This window comes from Rhododendron vialii, chromosome 13a (assembly GCF_030253575.1).
Source record: "Rhododendron vialii isolate Sample 1 chromosome 13a, ASM3025357v1".
Lineage (NCBI taxonomy): Eukaryota > Viridiplantae > Streptophyta > Magnoliopsida > Ericales > Ericaceae > Rhododendron > Rhododendron vialii.
In genome coordinates, this window is record NC_080569.1 from 14140213 (window position 1) to 14165337 (window position 25125).

General features: G+C 38.7%; 2 protein-coding genes across 8 annotated transcripts in view; both read right to left on the reverse strand.

The window, feature by feature from the left end:
* The window catches only part of LOC131313174 (DEAD-box ATP-dependent RNA helicase 1-like), a 46878-nt gene extending 35690 nt beyond the window's left edge, over positions 1-11188 (reverse strand). For 5 of the 7 annotated variants that reach the window (XR_009196099.1, XR_009196100.1, XR_009196103.1 and 2 more), the window contains exons 1-9: positions 10860-11188; positions 10109-10343; positions 7473-7727; positions 7109-7272; positions 6376-6553; positions 5410-5597; positions 4229-4433; positions 3892-3997; positions 2924-3091 (exon numbers count right to left, since the gene is read on the reverse strand). Coding sequence is in view for 1 of the 7 variants with exons in the window: in XM_058341327.1 (XP_058197310.1) it covers positions 2979-3091; positions 3892-3997; positions 4229-4433; positions 5410-5597; positions 6376-6553; positions 7109-7272; positions 7473-7727; positions 10109-10343; positions 10860-10990 (1575 nt within the window). In the remaining 6 variants the exon portion in view is untranslated. Of the gene's footprint in view, positions 1-2382; positions 2476-2590; positions 3092-3891; positions 3998-4228; positions 4434-5409; positions 5598-6375; positions 6554-7108; positions 7273-7472; positions 7728-10108; positions 10344-10859 lie in introns of those variants that run through there. The other 2 variants (XR_009196102.1, XM_058341327.1) reach the window with 2 other exon arrangements.
* A 2793-nt stretch (positions 11189-13981) lies between these two features.
* LOC131313896 (uncharacterized) lies at positions 13982-24875 on the reverse strand. The gene is made up of 7 exons (XM_058342394.1): positions 24704-24875; positions 21625-21681; positions 21312-21476; positions 16675-16976; positions 15469-15596; positions 14433-14526; positions 13982-14251 (listed from the first exon to the last, which is right to left on the reverse strand). Exons 1-7 carry the CDS (start codon positions 24873-24875, stop codon positions 14168-14170), a joined length of 1002 nt encoding a protein of 333 aa, XP_058198377.1. The 3' UTR covers positions 13982-14167.
* Positions 24876-25125: the final 250 nt, after the last annotated feature.

Here is a 25125-nt window from a genome sequence, read left to right on the forward strand (position 1 = left end):
GATTGTAAGAAGCCGGAATGTGATATTCAATGAGCAGGTTATGTACAAGGATCGTAATAGGACAGAACAGGTTGATTCTGTGCCAGAGGTTGAGAAAAAGGATGTGGTCGCTTTGGATGAGCTATTTGAGGGTTTTGTGCCAGACAGCAGCCAGGAAGATGAAGAAATTGTTATTCCACAAGGGAGACAGAGTACGCCAACTAGCACTGTCAGAAGGTTGTCTTCCAAGGTTAGCAAACCACCACAGCGTTTTTCACCGTCTTTGTACTACATATTGCTCACTGATGCTGGTGAACCAGAGTATTATGACGAGGCTTTGCAGAATGAGAGTTCAATCAAGTGGGAGTTGGCCATGAAAGATGAGATGAACTCTTTGTTGACGAACCGGACGTGGGAGTTGACAGAATTGCCAGCCGGTAAGAAAGCTCTTAATAATAAGTGGGTTTACAGATTGAAGGAAGAGCACAATGGTAGCAAGCACTACAAGGCTCAACTAGCAGTCAAAGGCTTTCAGCAGAAGGAAAGGATTGATTACACTGATATTTTTTCTCCAGTTGTGAAGTTGACGACAATACGGTTGGTATTGGGGATTGTGGTTGCTGAGGATTTGCATTTGGAGCAGTTGGATGTGAAGATTGCGTTTCTCCATGGGGATTTGGAGGAGGACATCTACATGCATCAGCCACAAGGCTTCGCAGTTAAAGGGAAGGAGAAGATGGTTTGCAAACTGAGCAAGAGCTTGTATGGGTTGAAGCAAGCTCCGAGGCAATGGTACAAGAAGTTTGATAGCTTCATGTGCAGCAATGGATTCAAACGGCTAGAGGAAGATCACTGCTGTTATACCAAGGGGTTTGGCAAGTCTTATGTGATTTTGTTGCTATATGTTGATGACATACTTATCGCAGGGTCTGATATTAGGGAGATCAACAAAATGAAGAAGGCGTTGTCGAAACAGTTTGCAATGAAGGATTTGGGAGTAGCTAAGCAAATCCTTGGGATGAGAATAATCCGAGATAGAGCAAAGGGGACTTTAAAGTTATCACAGGCCAAACATATCAAAAAGGTGCTCAAGAGATTTAGCATGGGTCATGTAAAACCTGTTGGAACACTTTTGGCTAGTCATTTTAGACTAACCAAGGATCAGTCACCGAAGACAAACGAGGAGCTGGACTACATGGGTAAAGTTCCGTATGCATCAGCGATAGGGAGTCTTATGTACGCTATGGTTTGCACACGTCCTGACATTGCGCATGCAATGGGAGTAGTGAGTAGGTACATGAATAATCCAGGGAAGCAGCATTGGGAAGCAGTGAAATGGGTTATGAGGTATTTGAGGGGTTCTACAGATGTCTCATTGTGTTTCACGAGGGCTGGCCTGAAGTTGCAAGGTTATGTTGATGCAGACTTGGCGGGTGACATGGATAGTCAGAAGAGTACTACCGGGTTTGTGCATACTTTGGGTGGTACAACTGTGTGTTGGGGCTCTAAGTTGCAGAAAATTGTTGCTCTCTCAACTACAGAAGCCGACTATGTGGCAGTCACGGAAGCTGGAAAGGAGATGGTATGGTTGCAAGGATTTCTGGATGAGTTGGGGAAGACGGTTGAGAAAGGAGTGTTGCACAGTGATAGTCAGAGTGCCATCTTTCTCGCCAAGAATCCAGTCTTTCATTCTAGAACGAAGCACATACAATTGAGGTATCACTTTATCCGTTCTTTGATTGATAGTGGACAGTTGATACTTGACAAGATCCATGGTGCAGAGAATCCAGCGGATATATTGACAAAGGCTGTGACTGTTGATAAGCTGAAGCTTGTGTTGGTCTCCAAGCTTGAGGTTGTGGAGATGGGTGTTGTGGGTGTTGATGATAGATGGTGTTTGTTGACAACCATTGAAGTTTGGGGAGCACCGTTGATCAGTCTTCAAGTCGGAGAATTGTTAGAATGTGAAGACGATCAATTTTTGTGACCTTGGTCCGGACCACCATCAGACTGGTCCGGACCACCGCAAACAGAATTCAGTTTTGAAGCTGCTGGAATTTTGGTCCGGACCAAAGGTAAAGCTGGTCCGGACCAGCGGGACTCAAGAAACGTTTTTTTTAGGGTTTTTTGGTGTGCTAACTTGCTTGGACTGTAAAAGCAAAGTTGGGTTGCCTCCCATTGTATCATTGTTCATCTTCTCATCATAGTGAAACCCCCCAACACCCCCATGGAGTACGATTAGGCAAATTGCTTAAGTCGGAACCACGTATATCGCGTGTCTTGTTCTTTCGATTGCTTATTTATTTTCGCTTGCGTGTGTTCTCTTGCCCCAACACATAAGCCCTAATGATATACAAGACACCAAAACAAGAGTGATAATAGTTCCTGAACAGATAACCATACAACTTTCTCCAGAGGTTCTTAAGTAATGCAGTAACATAATTGCTTCTTTTCAGTCTTGGAATTGCTAAGTGTAGTGGGAGATTGAACTCGCATCTCCTCTCACAAAAACAACGGTTAGGTCCTTCAGAAATATCCCAAAGATACAAACTGCCAAGAAAAAATAACTTAGATAAAAATTCTCTGAAGTTGCAAACCAACCACCAGAGGAGGGGAAAAAAACTCAATTTGTCCTCAACAGAAAGCTGCTAAGGTAAGCCAATTGGTTACAGAAAATGCAAAAAGTTACAATTGTGGGTTTGCTGTTTGCATGTATTAAGATTAAGAAGATGCTCAAAGAGATTGGACAGGCAGAAGTAAGCGTTCATGCTGCACAATATAACTCAACAAGTAGCACTAGAAAAACAAACTACTACAAGGGATTATCTTCTCTGCATAACATTCTCTCAATCTATAGTTTCAAGGATAATTTTTTTGAGATACATTGTATATAAAATCAATTAAATGTGAAGCTGTAAAAGTAACCAAAAGCGTTAGGACTCACCTCATATGCAAAACTGAATTTGTGATAGGAGAACTTTCTTCAAGAAAAACAGATTTCACACCTTTGAATTGTTCAACTCCTTTCGTTTAACCATTCTTGAAGACTTAAACTTAATCTTGCGCTTCTTGTATGATTCTGATTCAACGCTCTCTTTCAGTTTCTCCAGAGCTGACAGTTGGCAAGAACAAGGGTAAGTTAACTATTGGAAAAATAGCTGACGTTATTTTATTCAAAACTTAAGGCACATTCAACATAAAGTCAGCCAACCATAAGAACAGAGAACAAAAACTAAATAAATGAAACTAACAAGTTCACGGAATCTGAGCCGATTAGCACTCCTGGTTGCAAATAACTTACAATTTCATGGAAATGATTTTCACACTCCTTTTGATAGATGCACTCCACTTCTTGTCTTTTAGTGAAAAAATTACACATAAAAGATTCACTAAAGGACAAAAAATGGAGTGCATTTATCAAAAAAGGGAGTGTGGAAACCACTACCCTTCTTTCTACCTGTATTACTTATGGGCCTTCGGCCAATAGCATGATGCTTATCACTAAAGGCGTTGAGATTTGTTCTTCACTCTTCACACAGTTGGATTCTGGAGACACTAAACTGCAGTTGGTCTGCAACTACTCTTTGTTCTTTTAGAAGTCACTACTATAAGGTCCATAAGTAACCAACTGGCTTTATTCAATATCTGGTCTATCATTTTCCTGTACTTAAACCTTTTTTAACCATTATTACTAAATCAACGTTGACTGTCTTCCTATTGCTTACTCATACAATAACTTATTCTTCAGTACCCTATCTATCATTTTTATGTACTTCATGTATTTCTTCCATTCTTAATCCAGAAGAAATATGAACATTAAATTCATTAGGCATTCATTTCTCTTTAGTGCACCGCATCCATGAATCACTACTCTTCTTGTGGTCTGTACACCAAATAAGATACAGAAATTACCGGATGTGTATGCTGAGCGAAGTAACTCAATGGAATCGGAAGGAACAGAGTAAACAAGACAAGAGTTGTTGTCAGCTTTCTGTAACATCTTCTTGAATCGCTTAACCTGAAACAAGAGAAAGAGAGGGTGACTACCCAAAATTAAACCAATGTCAAAGCATCATCACAATTCTTTCATCTGAAAAATGGAAACAAGCTATATTAATTGAACAAAAAAACCAAGGAAAAAGGTTCCTCCACACCCTCAAAAGACGTATAATTCTACTCTACCCTGCATATTCCGTGTCATAAGCATCAAAATAATCTAGAATGGAAACACTTCAACTATACCACATACCTCGTCCTTACGTAGAAGTGTACAGCAGCGTCCTGCCTGGCCCGCTCTTGCAGTCCGACCAGCCCGATGGATGTAGGTCTTTATGTATGCAGGTATATCATAGTTGATGACATTTGTCACACCTTCAACATCCATCCCACGAGTCATTGCATCAGATGAAACAAGTACTTGTATATCACCCGCCCGGAATGCCTTCAATGCCTTGCTGCAGAATAAGTTCCCACTCTACTTAAAGTCAAATCAGATTCAGATTAATTCATTCGCTCAAAGGCTTAAAACAAGATAAATTACAGCTTTCAATTGAAAGCACAGAAGCAAAATGTTAGGACGTTGCAGAACGTCACAAAGTTTGTTTTCCGATACAACAGTTTTACCCTGTGAACCTGCTGTTTTTGTAGTATGAAAATTTTACTTTATAACATAATGTGGGGCAGTTCATGTACATTTCTGTTTCTTCACAGCGCAATTTTGTGTCAGGATTCTCAGGAAAAAATATTCAGGCTCTGAGAATAGCTTCTCTAGTTCAAGTGGAAACCAAATCAAAATCTACATGACCTGCACCCAAGTATAATTGAAGACCCTTCATCTTGGATTAGTAGAAAATAGCAATACAACCATAAATACACAAACACCTTTAAAAGAGTTTTTCAGTCATCATAACCCAACCTACCTCTTTTAATCCAAGATCCAACTCATTTCTCACACACACTCTTGTGTGCACATGCACACGCACACACAACAAAAAGTAACCAATTCAAATTATCAACATGACTTTGAAGAAAAGCTTCTCATGGTTTGCAGACAATGGTTACAAAAAGCAAGGATTATATTGACAATGGTACCTACAATTTGGTAGAGCTAGCCATCTAAGTCTCTTGAATCAAATCCAACACATTCAAGCTTCCAATGTATCAAAGTCAAAACCTCGTGGTTTCGGTAACTAAAGATAGAAAACTAAGCGACCAAATGATCCCTTTTGGTCTTTTGACTTTGCCAACAGCACATTGGTGTGTTTTAGTCCATTGTTCGCCCAATTCATGTGCACCAGATGCTTTCCATTCTATAACAGATGGAAGAGGATCCACTGCTCAGCACAGGGCCTTAATCGTGTCTAAAAAGTGAATGAATGGGACGAGAACTGCGGAAAAAACAACAAAAAAGTACACTAATTCAGATGTTACCTTCTTACGGACTGACGCTGCAGACCTGAATACTCCTTGATCTTGATTTGTAAATCGCCGAAGAAGTTTAGTAAGGTGCACAGTCTATGGGTTGACTCCACCGACGATGTGAAAACAATGCATTTCTCCCCTTGTAAAGTTTGTAGAAGGGCTACTAAATACAAGGGTTTAAGCTTTGATTCACAAATCTGTACAGAAAATTGGGAGGAAAATGAACATCAGTGCAACATTTTACTGGTAAAATAACAGCTTTTTGAAAGGTGAAGTATAACTTCTTTTTCTGGGAAGAGGAGTTGGACTTCTTTTCTTCTAGCACCCAAGTGCACTCCTAATGCCATTGGGCCAAAGGCCTCTTGGCAAGGTGAAGTACAGCTAAATTTTGCTTTAAATTTAACCTAGTAAGAAATACCCCAACCATGGTTTGTAGATACATCCTCAATAGAAATACAAGGCTCATCAGAGAGACCACGACTCACTAAGGCAGAATTTGCATGAAGAGTAACAACTCTACCACAGCATAGTGTCCCTAGGGAAACTCAACTTGAAAATTTCAATGCACCAAAAGGAGAACCAGAGGATTCCAATCTCCATTAGTCTTAAACAGGTGTCCCTTTCATAGATTCTTCAACTCCCGACCAATATTCTCTTCAAAGATCATCATATCATATAACGATGGTCATATAAGAAGCACAAAATACAGGTCACTTATTACGCTTGGGCCTAATCCTAAAAATGAGGGGCTGACAAAAAAAAATCCTAAAGAATGAGGGGAAAAAAGCTACTCAAAAAACTAAGAACATTTTACAAACATGAGTGTGCCCTTCAATATGTTAACATCGTGTTCAGATATGTAAAGCCTCAATTCCAATCTCTTTCTTATAACTTCAACTTTGAAAGTACGCAACTTCAAGGAACTTGATAAGTACTTGTGTACCGCATATATAATGCTATTATCAAGAGTCTCACCAATTGGAAGGATTCTAGTCGTTCAGGGAGTCGATAGCGTCTTTGCCCAGTTGTCAAGAGCAAAGGGTGATGCAGATCAAGCTGGGCAAGCTTGCTTGGATCTTGGGTTAGTGTCGCAGATAGAACCATCTTCACAAGCCTAGGGTAAGCCTTACCCTTAAAGCCCCTTTCAACACCCCTGTAACATATTAAACCCAATTTTAAGTACAAGCTACCTGTCACATGTTAAATACTTCGCCAGCCATTTAAACAAAACTACACAGTAAATTTGAACAAAAGTTACATTATTATCGAAGATACATTAGGCCTTAGGGGACGCATTTAAGTAGCTGCATTAGACTTGTTAACTGTGGGTTCTAATACAACTCGTTCAGACCAAAATTTGTGAGAGCCGATATGAAGGCACTCAAATTTGAGCAAGAAACAAAAAAAATATATGAAATATGAAATACACATCCAAAACATTGCTCCAGATATCAAGAAAGTATATTGACAGCCCTCACAAGTTTATGAAACCACCGTAATTGACAATTCACCTAGAAACCAACAGTTGAATACATATGATAGGATCCTGGATACCTGACAGCAGTTTCATCTAAGGTATCTAATGCTTGCAGTACATATACCAAGGAACTACTAGCACTGACCAAAAATTGCAGCAATGCTTGTGGGGCATGCCCAACAGTGAGGAAGTTTCAACTATTCCAAGGAGGTGAAGGGAATTAGAACTTACGATCTCCTTATGGTTTTTAAGGAACCAAATGTGGAAGGAAGGAAAGTGCTGATATGAGGGAAGAGACTTCTGAGATCCCCACCACTGGAGCGCGTTAATTGAAGAACAGTGGGCAGCCAGGATTGGTATGCTTCCCTGAGTAATCGATCTGTTTCATCAACAACCTAAAAAATAGACCTCGTCAAAGGATACTTTTCTAGAGAAACTTCAAAATCAAAAGCAATGAATGTTAAATGAATATCCAAGTTGTAAGCAAAATATTCCCATAAAATATATGCTACTGATGCCAAATAGAAACATTACTTCCTAAAAGGGAAATTAGTTAAATCAGCCTGGTGGGTAAAAGTAAAACTCTCCTACTTACCAGATAAGAAAGATGCTCAAGTGTAAAACCATTTGTAGAATTTATATGGTCCATCAGCCTTCCAGGTGTTGCCACCAAAATGTCAACTGAACTTTGCAAATGAAGCAAAGGAGCTTCAGGGTCATAACAGATACCCGCCTCAAGCTTAGGTCTCTTAATGAGTTCTGAAATTTCATCAGCAATTGAAGATTGACCTACTGCCAAGCCAACAGATAAGCCCACTGCAGGTGCAATGGCAGAAAATACTTCCTTAACCTGCAACAACAAAGAAAACCTTACACACATCTTTCAAGGGAAAATTAAGAAAGCACTTGGATACAATTCCCCTCTTGTATTCATTACATCACAATAAGTCCACCTTTCGTTTCCAATGGATCAAGAGTTAAAGGTCTTCAAACACTAGGATACTTTAAGCTATAAGGATTAACAGCATTAATCTCACTAGATCATTTTCATCAGTTTGGTATTTCTTTTAGATTGAATTCAAAATTAATCGGGTTACATCATCTAACCGTATGAGTGTGTATGTAAGTATGTTAGTTAAGCAACAAGTATTGAATCGAAGTTTTCCAATCTCATATGATGCCAATCTTTTATGATGCAATGGACACCGGATTACATATACAATACTATTCTTGACACTCTATCTCTCCATCAAAGAATACCCTATCAAATGAAGGCATGAATTGCTCTTCCACATGGTACAAACATTTCCTTACCTGATGCAATTGAAAGACACATCCAACTTGTGCTAAAAAATAAGAACTTATTTGTAATTTTCAAGTTAAAAATAATGGACTTACTGAAATAATGTTTTGTGCAATATGGATCTTGTTTGATAGATCTTGAAGAGATCTTTCAAACAGTGCAAAAAAATTGAAAATTTATTTTCGTAAATACATTATTTTTAAGCTTAAAAATTGCAAATTAAGTACTTATTTTTTAAGAACCCTTAGCGGAACAGGTTTCATTATCTAGAGCTATCCATCAAAAAGCTGTCGAAAAGGATTCCCAAATCAACTAACTTGCGTCACCAAAACAAGGTTTACCACACAGAAAAGTCGAAGACGTGGCATTGAACATAACTAAAGTACTCAATGCACAAGGAGAAACATTCAGCAATTCCTAGTCTGCCAACTTCATTACGTTGAATGTACTTACTTTCCATCAAACAACATACTTACAACAAAAGGCCTTGCCACTATTCACTTGTAGGAGCTATTACAAACACTTTTAACCTATTTTGGCTAGGTCTAATTTCGAATATGTCCACACAATCTTGATAAAGTACCTTGAGCTACTTAATTTTTCTTTGATAAATAGGATTGTTTGGAAATCAAAGCTTGTCAACATGAAAATTAGCTACTTTGATTTACTCTCAGGGCATCACAATAAGAAACTTGCGAAAGTTTGAACACTTGCCATAAATTACCAGATTTCCAACTGCTAACAATGCATGAAATTGAAGGAACTAACGTAAGAATGAAAGATAAAACAAGTATGGTAAACCTAATACACTATCGACCAAACCTTTAAATCAAAGAAACTGATTAGCTATTGTAAACACGAGCACCATTTTCCATTGGTGCATCCAACAACATGAATCTAATTTTGCATTTTGGGCCGAAAGAAATATCTTCACCTTAAGAGATTTCTTATCTTTGAATCAAATTCCACACCTTCCTCTTCCGTTTACAATGCCGCCAATTATCAATGCCTTCATCAGTCCACAAGGGAGCATCTAGGAAATGTATGGAGCATTCAAGTATTCCACCCTTGTTAAAACTCTTTCTTAAGCACTAGTGCTCTCCTTTCTTGTTCAATAAATTGCTCATTCTGAATTTTCCTCACTCCACCCTTCAGCACCTTCATTTTTTTTTCCCCTTTCATCAGCTTCAGCACCTTCATTTCAGCTTAGACAAATTGTAGAATATCACTTTGATTCTATTACAACACATTTGTCCAAAATTTTCCACTCTCATACCAATTCGCAGACATGTTCCCTCTTTTGCCACTGCATATGCTAAAAGGCCTGACTGAAAGAACTACAAACATTTGAGAGGCAATTTATATAGATTTCCTTCTTCCATTAATAAGTTAGAAAGGGTCATTTTATTGGTGGGTGAGCAGTAAAACCCTCAAGCTGACAACCATTGAAAGGCACCAACCCCAGCCCGGCCCAGTTGCAAAATAAAAAGTAGCCAGGTGTGCAGGTTTCTAACCTTCCTGTACCTTGAATTGACAGGAGTTCTAACCTTCCAGTACCGCGAATTGACCAGACCAGCCATTGGGTAATGGTTGGTCAATAAATTTATCCGTTATCTATCAAGGCATCAATCTCATAAATGTCCTGAATTTCCGTTTGACCGGGAAAAAAAAAATCTCATAAACGTCCCACATCCAATGGACAATGCTTCAGGAGTTCGTGAGACACCACGCAATAAGGAATAGAAACAAAACATAAATCAAAGAAAGCCCCATGAGATCAAAGTTAACACAAACCAAAGAAAAGGAGCATGCTCAATTTGTGCATGTATTTGAGTTAGAGAATTTGACGGCAGTAATATTCCTTTAAAACAGAATAACCAAGGCATGATTGCGAAAATGGGGAACAAGTTCACAAATAAGGGTATAACCTGCAAGGCTAAATCACGTGTTGGCAATACCACTAATGCACGAAGACATCTAACAGCACGAGTTGACAGCATCTGCACTATCGGCAACGCATAGGCTAGTGTCTTTCCACTTCCAGTCGGTGAGTTTATACAAAGGTCTCGTTCAAAAGAACCAGGTCCAATCGTCTCTTGCCAGACTCCGACTTGCACTGGAAAGAGTGAAGTAATACCCATTTTCTGCAACGCCACCTCCAACCTATGTAGACCGCATCGACAACAAACATAATCACAAATAGCTATGCAATACAACCTCGAGGGGTAAACCGACTGAATGCTATTTTACAGTAATCAAATAGGACCTCAATGTCAAGTTGCAGAAGAAAACATTACTTCAAAAGGTCAGGCAAAAATGGTGCATAGGAGTCTATAATTCCATTTGTAACAATTATTCAGTAACTTTTTCGCAGATATGATCTGAAGGAATCGAGTGAGCGAAAACCATGTACAGTACATTTTAACAAAATATCTTATTACAGTGATGTAACCCAGAAGAGCAGAACTGATCATAGGGTTGTTTAAGCTTAGCTTAGTTAAGCAAGTTTCGGTTCAAGTTTGAGAATTTCATCAATTCCTCAGCTCCTCAACATTCTAAACCAGATAATAATAACAAAGTCTTCGCATTTTTAACAAATTTAATTAGTCTTGCTTTTAAACCACAGTATCCATACATATTAGCTTCACATAAGCACGAAGACAGAGACAGAGAGAGAACCTGGGGTCGAGAAAAGGAAGGAGATTGAGAAGGCACTCATCGATGAGAGTAACATCAATGGGACTTCTCATCCATGGGAGTACAGGCACGCTCTTCTTCTGCTTTTGGTTCTGCTCCGATGCTTCCTCCATTCCCTCTCTCTCTCTCTCTCTCTCTCTCTCTCTCTCTCTCTCTCTTCAGTTTCTTCCCCCGACGAATACTAAAACCTCTCCAAAACTCCAAGAGAAGCGAGGTATGTGCAAGTGTGCAACTACAAGCTGAGAGAGAGAGTGAGAGAGAGAGAGAGAGCGCAACGGCGTACGGGAGTGAAGCGTAGAATTTAGAGAGGTGAGTCAGAGTGGGGCGGCGAACCGAAGAGGAACCGGGTAAGGGACCATGGATTATTCGGGTCAGATATGAAAGGATGAGAAATTATTCTATGCCCTTGGGGCAACACGTCATTTTTTTACAGGTGGTGCCTCGCACCAATCATTGAATGCCTTGTGGAAAGACTGTCAGTAACTCTTCCACGTCAAACATCGTTCTCATAATCCAACATATATTTAACGGACCATTTGAAGCAATAATGGTTACTGACAGCGCACAGTTTTTTCAGTCTTTCTCTCTTGACTTCTCACTCTCTAAAATGGGCACATATATTTGAATTTCCTTTTTTTTTTTTAAATTTGGGTTTAGATCTGAATATTTAAACACTCAACAAGTTTTCTGTATCAAAAAGTTAAAGTGATATTTTTTTGTTCTTATTTAAATTTTTTTTGCATTGGTTTGTTTTGTGTCTAACTTTTGTGACTTATTGATTCATCTCAATGAGAGGAATCGAAAAAGTAAAAAATTTTAATCAAAACTCATAATTTTTTGAATAAAAACAAAAATAAGTCAATAACACGCTATTTTTTTACTTATTTTTGTTTTTTTGAAAAAAATTATGAGTTTCGATCAAAATTTTTACTTTTTTGATTTCCTCTTCAAGATGAATCAATAAGTTACAAAAGTTTGACACAAAACTAACAAATGTGAAAAAAAAATTAAATAAAAACAAAAAAAATAACTCAAAATGACTTTTGAAGCCAAACCGGCCTGTTAAAGGACTAAAGCATGACAAGATTAAAGACTACCCATTCATGGATCAAAAAAAAATACTACCCAATCTACCTAAATTTTGGTATTTTTTATTTATATTTTTGTTTTATTTTTTATTTTATTATTCATCGTATTTTTTTAATTAATCAATTGTCTCGACGAGATAATTTACAAAAAAAAAATTATGACCCAAAACAAACAAAAAAATTCACTAAAGACAAAAAATACCAAATAATTGTTATTGTTAGTTTTAAGTCAAACATTTATGTAGTATTAGTTCGTTCCGACAAGATGAATTGAAAAAGTAAGAAATGTATATTTTTTACACAAATATTTTTTTGGAAAATATCCAAGGAAAATTTTTGAGCTTTTACTAGGATATTTCTCAAAATACTTGTGTAAAAGTTAGTTGGCCAAGACTCTTGCATCTCATTAGAAGATCAGGAGTTCGAGTCTCTCTACCTGCGTGTGGGTGTTCTTCTCTTAGAGGGCTTTTCATTTCTTTATTTGTCTCTACCCCATAATGGGCTTATTTCTTGTATTAATTGAGTTGTTAGATTTGATTGTTCTGAATTTGTACTTTGTATTTCGTATCTGATGTAAAATGATCTCTTCTGTTGATTGATAAAAAAAAATACTGATTGCAGAAATAGCGGCCAAAACTGGAGGGAAAAAATGTGAGCCAAAATTAAAGGAGGAGAGAGAATAGCAAGGTTCAAAATTTATAAGACAGCGGCCAAAACTGGAGGGAAAAAATGTGAGCCAAAATTAAAGGAGGAGAGAGAATAGCAAGGTTCAAAATTTATAAGACAGGAGTAGGTACCGTACGTGTTAACGCCATGCCTGGCCGTTTGTTTTGGTTGGCTGGCCATTGAGAGTTGTTGACGTGGCAAAAAAATGACAAGAAGTCAATAAGGTAGGTTTTGATTGGTAGGTACCGTATGTGTTAACGCCATGCCTGGCCGTTTGTTTTGGTTGGCTGGCCATTGAGAGTTGTTGACGTGGCAAAAAAATGACAAGGAGTTAATAAGGTAGGTTTTGATTGGTGTGAGGCACCACTTGTCAAAAATGACTTGCCCCAAGGGCATAGAATAATTTCTCTTTCATTCGTTTGGTAGAGATGACAATGGGGCTGGTCGGAGTCAGATTTAGCGTCCCCCAAACCACCCCTTCTATATCGGAGCGGGAAAAATTAGGAAGGTGCCGAGGTCGGGGAATAATCGAGTCCCCATTCACCGTAATAATATGACTAATTTTGTTCTTTTTAGAATGTTTTGACAAGAAAACAAGATATTGATGATTGATGAGAGTTAAAAACATAAAAAAAACGAAAACAAAGACATAAATTAGTATTTTATTAATTAGCATATTGCTCTTATTATATAAAAATAATAAAATTTATTTAGACATATTCATATAAAAACATAAATATTTATAATCAAAGTTGGATCGGGTTAAAACGGAGCGAGAGAAGCAAATATCATTCACGCGCCATTTGCTTACCGGATCAAGGAATACCCGCTCGGATCGGGACGGAAAAGTCTGAGGCGGAGATGGGTCAGAGGTAATTGCCATCGATCCCTACAGTCCCGATTCCCAGACCCACTCCAAGGCAATTACTTCTTTTTTAGTAACACACTAGGTGAACTGCACGTGCCAGCACGCGAAGTCTCGTGCCTATGAATTTTGTGCCCGTGAGATAGTGGTAGGTTTTATGAAAAAGTTTTTAAGTATGTACATTGAGATAAACACAAGTCTGCTCCTTCGACACGGTGCTATTAACTCACAAACTCAGCTATTTCACTTAATGAGCTAATTCCATGAGACCATTGAATTTTGTCAAATTAATCTATTTGCACGCTACTTCTGAAATCTTTGTCCTTAACCAAGTAATGCAACAGTAAAATCCCATTGGGTACACCCCAGCGGCTAAGGTCACATTCCTGATTCCACCAATAAACTGATAGGAGATACTTAAAAAGTTCATGTCTCCTTTACCTACAAATAGGGAAGAGCGAGGGAAAAAAATCAAAGCAAACAAATGGAAAAGAAGTGCACACTGTACTCATACTCGGTCCATAAAATCTGGTACACATAACTTTTACAGTTTGTGACTTCAGAGGAGTCAGGAATGCACGAACATAGTTTTACCCCAAAACAGGACATTTATCTTGCCAGAGACTATTCAACAAGAAGAAATCAAACTCGGAGATCTACTTATTCTTGTTCTAACTTTTTCGTATTCCTACCTCTCTCCCACCAAATAGAAGAGCAACATCTACAGAATGTTGTTGAGCTTCCTTCCCTGAACACTGAAAGAAAATGAAACCAGCATGAGAGACTCAAGGCTGTATCATAAATAAGCTACTATTCCTTTTCTTATCTTTTTGATTCTTCTCCATGGTTTTTGGTTGTAAAGAAGTAAACCAATGCAAAGAATTCTACAAAAGAAAGAAAAATGCAGTCAACTTGGAAGGTGAGAACATGCAATACCAGTAAGTTTGACCAGCCCCCTTCAGACAGAACAGACTTGGCCAAATCCTTTGTAGAGAGAGTTTGATAATTTACTGCTTCCTTTATTCCATTGCTTGAAAATATGCAGCAACATAGATCAGGAAGAGATTCAAAACATAACAGAAGAGTGAAATATGAAGTATAAAATATACAGTGATATTATGATCTGAACATGTCTTTCGCAGAATTATGCATATCATTGTTCATTATACCTTTCAACATTACAACGTAGAGCACAAATATTATACTGCATAAGATAAGGCCATTCTTTACAATGAAATGACATGGCATATTTCAAACTGGTTGCCTCTCATTTTCATCAATAATCAATAATCAATAAGCAATGAATAATGCTTATTAGTTTATAGAGTTCCATAGTTGCAAATCCCTGAAGATTGAACAATTGGGATTCCCAACAGTGGTATCAGCAATTGATAATGGTGGTTATTCCTTGGGATGCTTATGGATAAAGTTGAAGCGAGGAAGCAGATTGTGGATAACCTGTGCCAGGTAGTAATGGGGAGATCGTGACTTGACTGTGGAGCCTTCAAATACAGTTTGATACCCTTATGGCAAAACGAATGGACAATCAAGAATCATTACCACTTGTAATGGAAAGAAATTCTATAATTGAAGTACCATAGCTTAAAAAGGGTTCGATGGTCGTTTTTATATCATGTTAGCTCTTGGTACGGGGTCTCATTGTGCATATATTCCAGTTAACCGGCGAATAATTGCAAGGGTTACAAAGGCCTCGGCAAGATCCATGATTGCAAAGTAGGTCACTTATCTAAGAGGAGAATTGTGGCTCAAACGATATCTTCATCCAATGGATATTTGCTATGATACATGAAAATGTGTGCGAGTGAGCACACCAATGCCCAAGCAGATGACAGTCTGCCAGTTGTGGATTACAAATCGATCCAATTAATCTACTTCAACTGGTAGATATTAAATTTTGGAAAGTCCAAGGAAAAATTCACGTTCATTACAAACAAAAATAATAGCCACGTACCCATCTTCAAGGGGCGACCAGAGAAATGCAGGTACGGTGGATGGAAGGGTTAGCCCGGTTGGAATCTCAAGTGCAACAAGCAAAAGCATCGCCACTGTTACTGCAATTTGTCTCATCATACTGCTAATCTGCAGCGGAACATTATAACAAGTCAACAAGAAGCCGGAAAAACTTTCAGCATACATTCTCAACATAATAAAGATACCTATCATGATGCAGTTTTAACCTGGGAATTGTGTTTTTACACCCAAGTCACAGACTTGGAACATATGGTCACCTCATTTCAACCAAAAAAATACAGAACCCATGTATCCACATAATAAATCATCCATTTAGCACTAATTAGCTGATAAAACAAAACGAAACCAAACATAAACAGCCAAAAAACCGCTGACAGACAGGGAGAGGGAATTTGATATACGCATCACTTGCCAACCATCCTGGCAATGAACTCCTCATATCGTATCGTCCCATTGGACCCAACATCCACTCATCAAATGCTTCCGCATCCAGCTTATCCGCAGCACTCGTCAGAAACATAAGATTCAAAAATTTAAAAACAAGAGAACCTATCTAGAGAAAGGACCTGATTAGAGAATGGACGTTAGCGAAAGATTAGATAGATCATATAAACATAAAATTCCAAAATTTAAAAACAGGAGAACCTATCTAGAGAAAGGACCTGATTAAAATTACCTTCGGAGGCTTTTATATAGGCTTCAATGACCCACAATATGAATTCAAGCTAAAACATCTCACTCACCTGAAATTAAGCTTTCTGATAAGAAAAATAAAGTGAAATTACGATAAAAGTCAGATATTTCTATCTTTTGCTTCTCATGGATATATGAGGAAATCGATAGACTTAAATGCGCATACAGAAATTTCATAAATCTCAGTTAAAAACTAAGAGACGAATTTCAGTGCGTTCCCATCAATGGCTAACTGGAAGAGAAAGTAAAATAGACAATGATTGATTTCTAGTGGGAAAAATTAAACCTATGACGATCAAAATAAATAGGGATTTTTCTAAAGATCAGAGTTAGCTGATTTGGTAATAGTCCCTAGAAATCGAAACCCACTCCCACAAATGACTACTTAACCCAACAATCAACCAATCGAAACCCACCCAGATGAAGAACTCACCCAGCTACGCCACGATTTTTGACAACGACGATCTTTGCCAGAGGTGCTAACTGGGCTTACCTTCTCCGGAGCAAACGAAGACAACGGCAACGCAGTAGTTTTGGAGACGTAGAGGACGAGTAAGCGAGAGTTACAGTAGCTCGAAACGCCTAGAGAGCAACTGTAGCAAAGGGGGAAGCGGAGATGAAGACGGCGAGACTGCAGGGTTCCGTTTCCAGACCCGCTGCTCGGCAAACCGCCCGAATCGGAGGAGCCCCGACGAGGGCTGTGTATAGCTCGCCCCAAAAGCTCTCCTCTCTGGCTCTCTCTCTCTCTTTTCCTCTGAACCAGACGAAGAAGAAAAGGACAGGGGGATACGTGGCCTGATATGATTCACGATTTTCCCTTGGGCAGAAAAGACGAAATTACCCTCCCCTCAAAGCCAATGGCTCCCAATCAAGGGGTAAATGTGTCCCAAATTGAAATTTTGGCAAGCCATTAATTTGGCTTTCAACGTTTTTAGTTTTAAAGCTTTAGAAATTCTTGCAGAATTTTGAATGAGTCCATGGGTGACCCGGCACTTAGAGCATCTCCAATCCATCCAAAATAGAGGATGGATGTAACACATTGAGGGGAGATTTTGTAATTTATTTCATTTTTTCTTCACTTTTTGTACTTTTTGGGAGAATCTTTGAGGGACCCATCGTCCTTTTTAAAGTTTTGGAGGAATTTTGTACTCCAAATTTACTTTTGATCCTCTATTTTTAGAGGACCAAATTTACTTTTAGAGGACCAAACTCTAAAAAGGACGGTGGGTTCCTCAAAAATTCTTTCAAAAATTACAAAAAGTGAAGAAAAAAGAGAATAAATTATAAAATCTCCCTTCAATGTGTCACATCCATTCTCTATTTTGGAGAAATAGAGGTGGATTGGAGATGCTCTTAGGGAGACTCGAACTGGAAACCAACCCCATGGGAGAAGGCATTTACTTTATGGAGTAGCTCTTAGTCATTTGCTGATATAAATCATTTTGATTGGATATTAATAGATTGACAATTGACACAATTTGCATTTGTCTCAAGATAAAACATATTGTGTTCAGAAACTACTTGCCATCACTTTTGACATAATTGATGCGCTCGACGAATCCTAAATAATGAATTTTTTTTTTATCATTCGAGTTGATCCCGAAAAGACCCATGAAAATCACAACATGGCGACTCGGTCTCTCTGAAGGAAAAATATGATTTGAACCCTCTTGCAAATCCGATTGAAAAGGGGAGCACAAAAAAACAAGGATATTTCGTTTGTAGAATAAAGTATTTCGCAGACATACACTTGATGTATACATTTAGCCAATATATATATATATATATATATATATATATATATATATATATATATGGTACTGTACCCATAGTTTTTTTTTATAAATTCTTTTGCTATTAACCACAACGAAATACTTATTCTACAAAATTTGATATTCTATGGTGACTAGTCAAACCAATCAAATGTGACGTATATATGTGAAAAATAAAAAAACTGAGGCTCATATCGTTCCAAGATCAAAAAACACTCACCTTACGATCGCCTTTGCAAAGGCACATGAAGATTGATTGTATTGTCCTTTTTGTTTGTTCAATTAATTTGTGATAATACTAGGCTCGTTACGTTCCAATATTAGATGACCAATTGGTCACACAAGACTCAACTAGTGTGTTTGGTAACTAAGAGCATTTCCAACCCTTAACTTCAAATTAGGGATGCCAATTTTTTTTTAAGGCTAATGTGACATTTTGGCATATCCAGTTTGACATCAAAACCTTCTCTCCAACCCTTATGTCAAATTCTATTTATTTGACATCAAATTATTCCTCTCCAACCCTTATGTCAAAATACAAATGGTCATTTTTTGAAATTTGGCATGGAGGAGGGTGGCTGTCAAAGTTGGCATAAAAAGGCTTACCTTCAAATCCACGTGTATTTGGCATCAAAGAAGGCTATTAGGTTGGATTGAATTTTGGTATCAATTTTTACGGTTAAATTGTCCACGTAGGAATTGATATATCCCATTGGAGATGCTCTAAAGGCATCTTTAGATAACCTAATTTACTTATTGACAAATCAAACAAAATGATATGTAACGGTCGATTAAATTAAGGGAACCCACATGGGTCCCCGTTTAGATGACAACCGCTACTTGAATTAGTTATATTTATTGAGAGAGAAAAAAAGGAGGCCGTACTTGACAAATAACTTCAAAATTCCTACTGATGTATCAAGGCCACTTGCCAGTGCTCCTTTTATATGTATGTGTATGACTCATGTAATGGTGATCTTCCTATCTTTCTTTCTCTTTTTCCTTCTTTTTTGGCCATATTTTTCTATTACACTGGTTTGTTAGTGTATGGAGAGTAGCTATCGCCAGTGCATAATTGGGTTTACATGTTTTGCTTGTTCCCCCTAACCGAGGGGGTGTCTCTTGGACTTCATATTTTTTATCTCTATATTAGGGCTGCTCAAAAAATTCGGTGAACTACGAAACCGGTCCGGACCGAACGGATCCGTACCTTTTGAATTTTGTCCGCGGATTAATTGTCCGGACACGGATTGAAAAATTAGAAAACTGTGGCTCGCGGTTCGGTCTACGGATTTTCATTACAAAACCATGGATTAACTGAACCGGACCGTGAGATCAAGGACGGACCGAAGCGGGGGCCTGCGGGGCCACGTGCCCCCACTCAAACGCGTGCTCTCGCTCAAAATTAAAATATTTTTTTGGTATAAATTAGCATAATTATGAAAACGTGCTAATATATAAACATAACACTTGCATATATCTCGAAAAAATACATACATAATTAGTTTTATGTCTGAATTTTATCATATGGTGTATTTATACTTGTTGCTTTATGAGCTATTTGTCTATTTTGAACTATTCTTTCTTAATTCTCTTTATTTTTAACCGTCTGGGAGAAATATTGTAAAACAAAGTCATTAACAAAACTAGCTCGATCATTCTAAAACTCGTCGATGTTCATTTAAAACATACTTTAAATATTTTGTATGAGATTTTGTGCTCATTTTAACCTAATTTAACTTAAAGTACGCATTACAAACTTTTGTAGTCAGTAATACATGCCTTAATTTTGTAAAATCTTATTGTGGTTGACTACAAAAATAATTTTCACCATTATGATTAACAGGTGCCCCCACTACACTATATTTCTGGATCCGTCCCTGCGTGAAATATTTATTTTATATAAATAAATAAATAAATATATATACACACACACACACGCACAAAAATACGTGTGTATTTATATAATTAATAGTTAGGAATGTTAAAACTTTTTTCCACCAATTTTAGTATTTTAATGTTAAACTGTTGCCATGCATTGCATTTGAAAGGAAGATAAAATTTCACCTCTTTGGTGTTATAGTTGTCCCCCTTTGATTTTTTTTTTGTTTTGTTTGGTTTTATGTTATGTATTATAATGATACAATCTACTAGTGTTTAGATTCTTTTGAATCTGATTTCTGAAGTAGGTCTTTGGTAGTTTATGTAACAAATACTTTCTGGTGGTATTAAACTTAATTCTGAGTGTAACCTTCTTTCATTTTAGTGTGGGATATTTGCTTGAGCTTTATTTTCGCTAAAATCCATGGACAAAACCGTAACTGATCCGCGAGTCACGGATATGATTGGAACCGGATCGTAGGACTTTTGGTCCGAACACGGATTTCATTTTGTAAAAACCGTGACTAGCGGTTCGATCCTTGAATTCCTAGAAATCCGAACCGAACTGGACCGCGAGCAGCCCTACTCTGTATGTATCTTTTGCCATGGTGTTTTTTTTTCCTTTCGGAGGTTGGCGCAACCACACGTTGAGTTGGGCTTCAATCCCATGTCTGGTGTTGGCTGTGCTATTGGGCTAGTCATAATCTAATTAAGGAAAATGAAAGTCCGGAACTTGTTTTGATAATTAATACCTGCCAAGGATATGCTGAGAACATTTGTTAATACTGAATATCATTGACGGATATTAATTATCAAAACACGTCATTAGCCGTCATTTTTCCAATCAAATGCAGCAAATCTGTCCATATAGATTGGGCTATTAGGCTTCTCAAGCAACAATTGGTGTCTTCACCACCGATGGTAGTAGCCTAGATGGCAAAGGTGCGTGGGTTAAAAAGCTCCTCCCTCCATGTCTGCGGTTGGAGTCCCACGCCAAGGAAGGATTGTTCCTCGCATTGTGGGACTTTGATTGATTTCGCGTGGAGGGCCATTCATCTAGTATCTAGGTGGTACTGTGGTGATAGCCTGTCCTCACAGGTAATAGTTATGGTTCGAACCAGACATTTCACAATGGGTTAGGAACTCCTATAGTCACACCCAAGGGAGTTGGTACCCTGGTCTCCCCTTTCCAACATTTCGGCAATCAAAAAAAAAAATAGTTGGTGTCTTTCGTAGGTCTATGAGTTAATTTTAGGCCGGTCCTAATATTGAATTTCATAGCCCACCAAGTCCTATGGGATAAAAGTGTAATGCTCACTAAGTCCTGTGAGTGTGATTTTACTTGTTTACCCTACTTTAAATAGCAACAAATGAACACAGCTCATCATTTAGGATTTTCAAATGAATGCAGCTCTCTCTCTCTCTCTCTCTCTCTCTCTCTCTCTCTCTCTCTCTCTCCTCCAGTCAACCATGCCACCACTGGCTACTCCTTCGTCGGTCTCAGCCATGCCACCGGCCACTCTTCCGTCGGTCTTAGCTCCACCGCCAACTACTCCTCCTCCGGTCGTTCCACCCCCACTGCCTCCATGGACGTCGATGCTTCCGCCGCCTCCATGGACGTTGATGCCTCTACTGCCTCCGTCTGGAATTGCAATCGTTGATCTTGTCGCGGTTCACAAATGAATGCTCATCATTTTATGGTTTCAAATCTCCCAGCCCATCCCTCCATCGCCGCCCTCTCTTCAACCAGGATTACTCCGTCCGGAGGCGGCGTAACGCCATCCTTCCACCTGCGCGTGACCGCTGGCCACTCAACGGCAACACCTTATCCATCTCCACCCTTTCAGCTAACAGTGTTAATTAACAATGTTAATTATAAATTTGGACATAATTTAACACTATTAATTATAAATTTAGATAGAATTTAACACTGTTAATCGTGGTGGTAATTAACACTATTAATTGTAAATTTAGACAGAATTTAACACTGTTAATCGTGGCGGTAATTAACACTGTTAATTATAAATTTAGACAGAATTTAACACTGTTAATCATGGCGGTGGTGTCATGGTGGTGGTGGAGTGGTTGATAAACACCCTAGAATGTAATGTAGGGTGCGCTAGTGCCTAGTTTTAGTTTAATTTAAGTACTAATTAGTTATTGTTAACGATATTTGCTTGTAGAGTGTTTTAGTTCTGTTTTGTAGGTGATTTGTCAAAGAAAGGAATTTTAAAGGCCAAGGCAGAAGCAGAATTGCCCGAGCAAGAAGCAGGCAGCCAAGGCAGCAGCAAGCCAGAGAGCTAGAAGAATGGGGCTCGGCATCAATGGGAAGAATGGAGGTCCATCGATGTCGAAGCACTTAAGAGGATCAGAGCTATGGGCCTCGGCATCGATGTAAGGTTCTATGGTCCATCGATGCCGAGCATGTTAGTGAAACACTCTAAGGCCGTTGCCATCGATGCCAAGGGGCTTAGAGGTGGATTTTCAGAGTATTTTGGGAATATTCCGTGCGCGAGGGCGGCTGACATAAATAGGAGTGACATCATTTTGTAAAGAAGGACGTTTTTTAGTACAATTTTCTAGATCTAGGATTAGATTGGCTTGCATTTTCAAATTGTTCTTGTTGTTCTTCATTTTTTCAACACTTATCTTTTAATTTCCTGTCTTAATTAGTTTAGTTTTGTTATTATTGTCTTTATTAAAGTTGTTGCCACTCTCCCGATCTATCATAATCTCTAATTTTCTTCTAGTGTTGCTTTTCAATTATGCTTAGTAAATTTTTGCTTGCTCTTATTTCTCTAGATATGTATGAGTAGTTTCAAGGGTTACGTCATGGGGTGATTAGCACCTCATTGCTCGGGCAAAAATTGCATTTTGCACCCAATAAAGCTTTAATCTTTGATTTGGAAATTAATGTGGGGTTCGGGTTTGTTTGACAAATCACCGAGGTGTTAACCTCTTTGATCATGTGTAGGTGGGAGCATCGCCTACCCACCACACATGATGCTTAAAGCTCTGTCGCTCAAGGTATTTGCCAAATGAATTCTAGAGCTAGCTTGGTTCTCAAATCATTTTATCTTCCGATTTGAGAACTTTAACCAAGTATCTTAAATTGTGTAATTGGTGAAGACTGTGATTTAGCTCGAGTCTTAAGTGTTAATAATTCCTAGACCTAGCCTATCTTTTCTCTAGTTAATTCGTTTTTAATTTAGCCTTTTATTTCCACCGTTTAAAGTAAAACAAAGTTGGCTGTCTAAAGGCCGAAAACCCGAGCTTACTTGCATCTACAAATCCGACCAAGCCATATAATTATTCCCTTGGGTACGATCCCGGTCTTCCGGATTATTATGCTTCAACAGACATATTAGGCCCTACGCTTGGGGTATTATTCCATTACATCGGAGCAAACGAAGCATTTTTGGCGCCGTTGCAGGGGATTTCTTATTATGGCTTTCTTGGAGGTTCGACAAACCACTGTAAGTATCCTGCTTTCGTCTAGTAGTAGTTTATGTGTTAGTAGTTCGTATTTAGTTTGGTGGATACCTCTAACTTGGTTATACTAAACTTGAGGCGTAACGAAGCCAGGTTAAATATCGAGTTAGTTCTTAGTTAGTTTAGCGTAGTTAATTTAGTTAGTTAGTTTAAATTTGATTGCATTGCTTAGCCGAGGTGGTGGCATAACCCCTCGCATATTCTGTTTGTTGAATTGAGGTGGCGGCATAGCCCCTCCTGTCTGGTAGTTTGTTGGTAATTAGTTAGTATTTTTGCTTGTGTTAGTTTATGCCTGTTTACCAAAGCCCAATTTTCAATCGGCTTCATCGTTCTTCTTCACCGCCAAGAATCCGTAGCATTGCCAGGGCGTATCCTGCCCACTCTCCGCCTCGCAAATTAAATCGCAATCGCAAAGGCCCAATGCCCGAAGAAGTTTCAGTTCGTACTCTACATGATTATCTGAATCCAGAACGGGCTCCTCAAGTATCTCCTATCGTTATTTCGACTCCGACCGCTAGGAATGCATTTGAATTCAAAGCTGAGTATCTTCGGATAATTCCAGAATTTCGGGGGCGAGAATTGGAGGATCCTTATTTGCATATCCGGGAGTTCGAGAATATTCTACATTCTTTCGTTACAGTTCCGGGGCAACTTAATCAAGCTCGTTTGAAATTGTTCCCATTTACTCTCAAAGACAAGGCAAAACAATGGTTCAATTCTTTGAAACCCCAATCTTTGCGTAACTGGGGAGAAGTCCAGGATGCTTTCACCACTAAATTCTTTCCAGCCAGCAGGACAAAGTTACTTATCGATCAGATTCAATGTTTCAAGCAAAGGGATGGAGAGACTTACCACAAGTATTGGGGGCGGTACAAAGACTTGGTTATGTCGGTTCCTCATCACAACCTTTCGTTGTATCTCAGAGTCAACTATTTCTACACAGGGTGTTCTCAAGAGAGTAAACAGCTTCTGGATACTATGGGTGGAGGTGATGTTATGGGAAAGACACCGGAGGATGCTTGAGATTACTATGAGTCACTAGCTGAGAAGACCCAGTCTTGGCAGTTTGCACATCCGGGAGATAGAGCGATGTTCAATCAAGGTCCTACAGGTTTAAAAAAATTCTCTATTGCGGAGCATACAGCTTTTGAAACTCAATTGGAGGAGATTGCTCGGAAACTTGACAAGTTGAAATTAAAGAGTGCTCAATCTCAAGAAGTGAAAGTAGTGCGCCAAGTGGAAGAAGTATGTGTTATTTGTGAGATTGTGGGCCATTCTACCGAAGTGTGCCCCAATATTCCTACTCTTAAGAATGTGATTAATGGAATTGCTCCAGAAGAAGTACATGCCGTGCAACGTTTTGATCCTTATTCTCACTCTTATAATTCGGGAACACGTCAACATTCGGCTTTCCGTTGGAGTCAAACTGTTGAGGGGGGTTCTTCTCAAGTTCCACCCCCCGCTCCTCAATTACCTTGGAAACAACCTCAGAATGCTTTCCGTTTCCCTCAAGCTCAAGGTCCGCCTGGTTTTGCTCCTTCTGCTCCATTTTCACATGCAAACCAATTTCAACAACAACCTACCCAGTTCCACCACCAACCACCAAAGCGTTCTTGGAAAGATCAATTCAGTGCTCTTTTGCAAGGTCAAACTGCCATTAATGAGCAACAAACTACGGTTGGGCAAGTTGACAACTACGGTGGGTTTGTTACAACAAGAGAAAGGGAAGTTTCCTACTCAACCTCAACCTAATCCGCAACCGAATTCTAATCCGACTTCTCAAGGTCTTCACTTTGCGA

Bases quoted from the DNA above. Each gene is read 5' to 3' on its own strand.
- LOC131313896 (XM_058342394.1), bottom strand. From the start codon at position 24,875: ATGGAGCAGAAGGAGCAAAACCAGGCGGACCTTGAGCTTGAGGGAAAC. The intron at 15,597-16,674 runs GTAAGCCCAGTT...GTTCCGCTGCAG, and splicing joins CTTCGTTTGCTCCGGAGAAG to ATTAGCAGTATGATGAGACA. The intron at 14,252-14,432 runs GTATTGCATGTT...ATTTTCTTTCAG, and splicing joins GGGGCTGGTCAAACTTACTG to TGTTCAGGGAAGGAAGCTCA.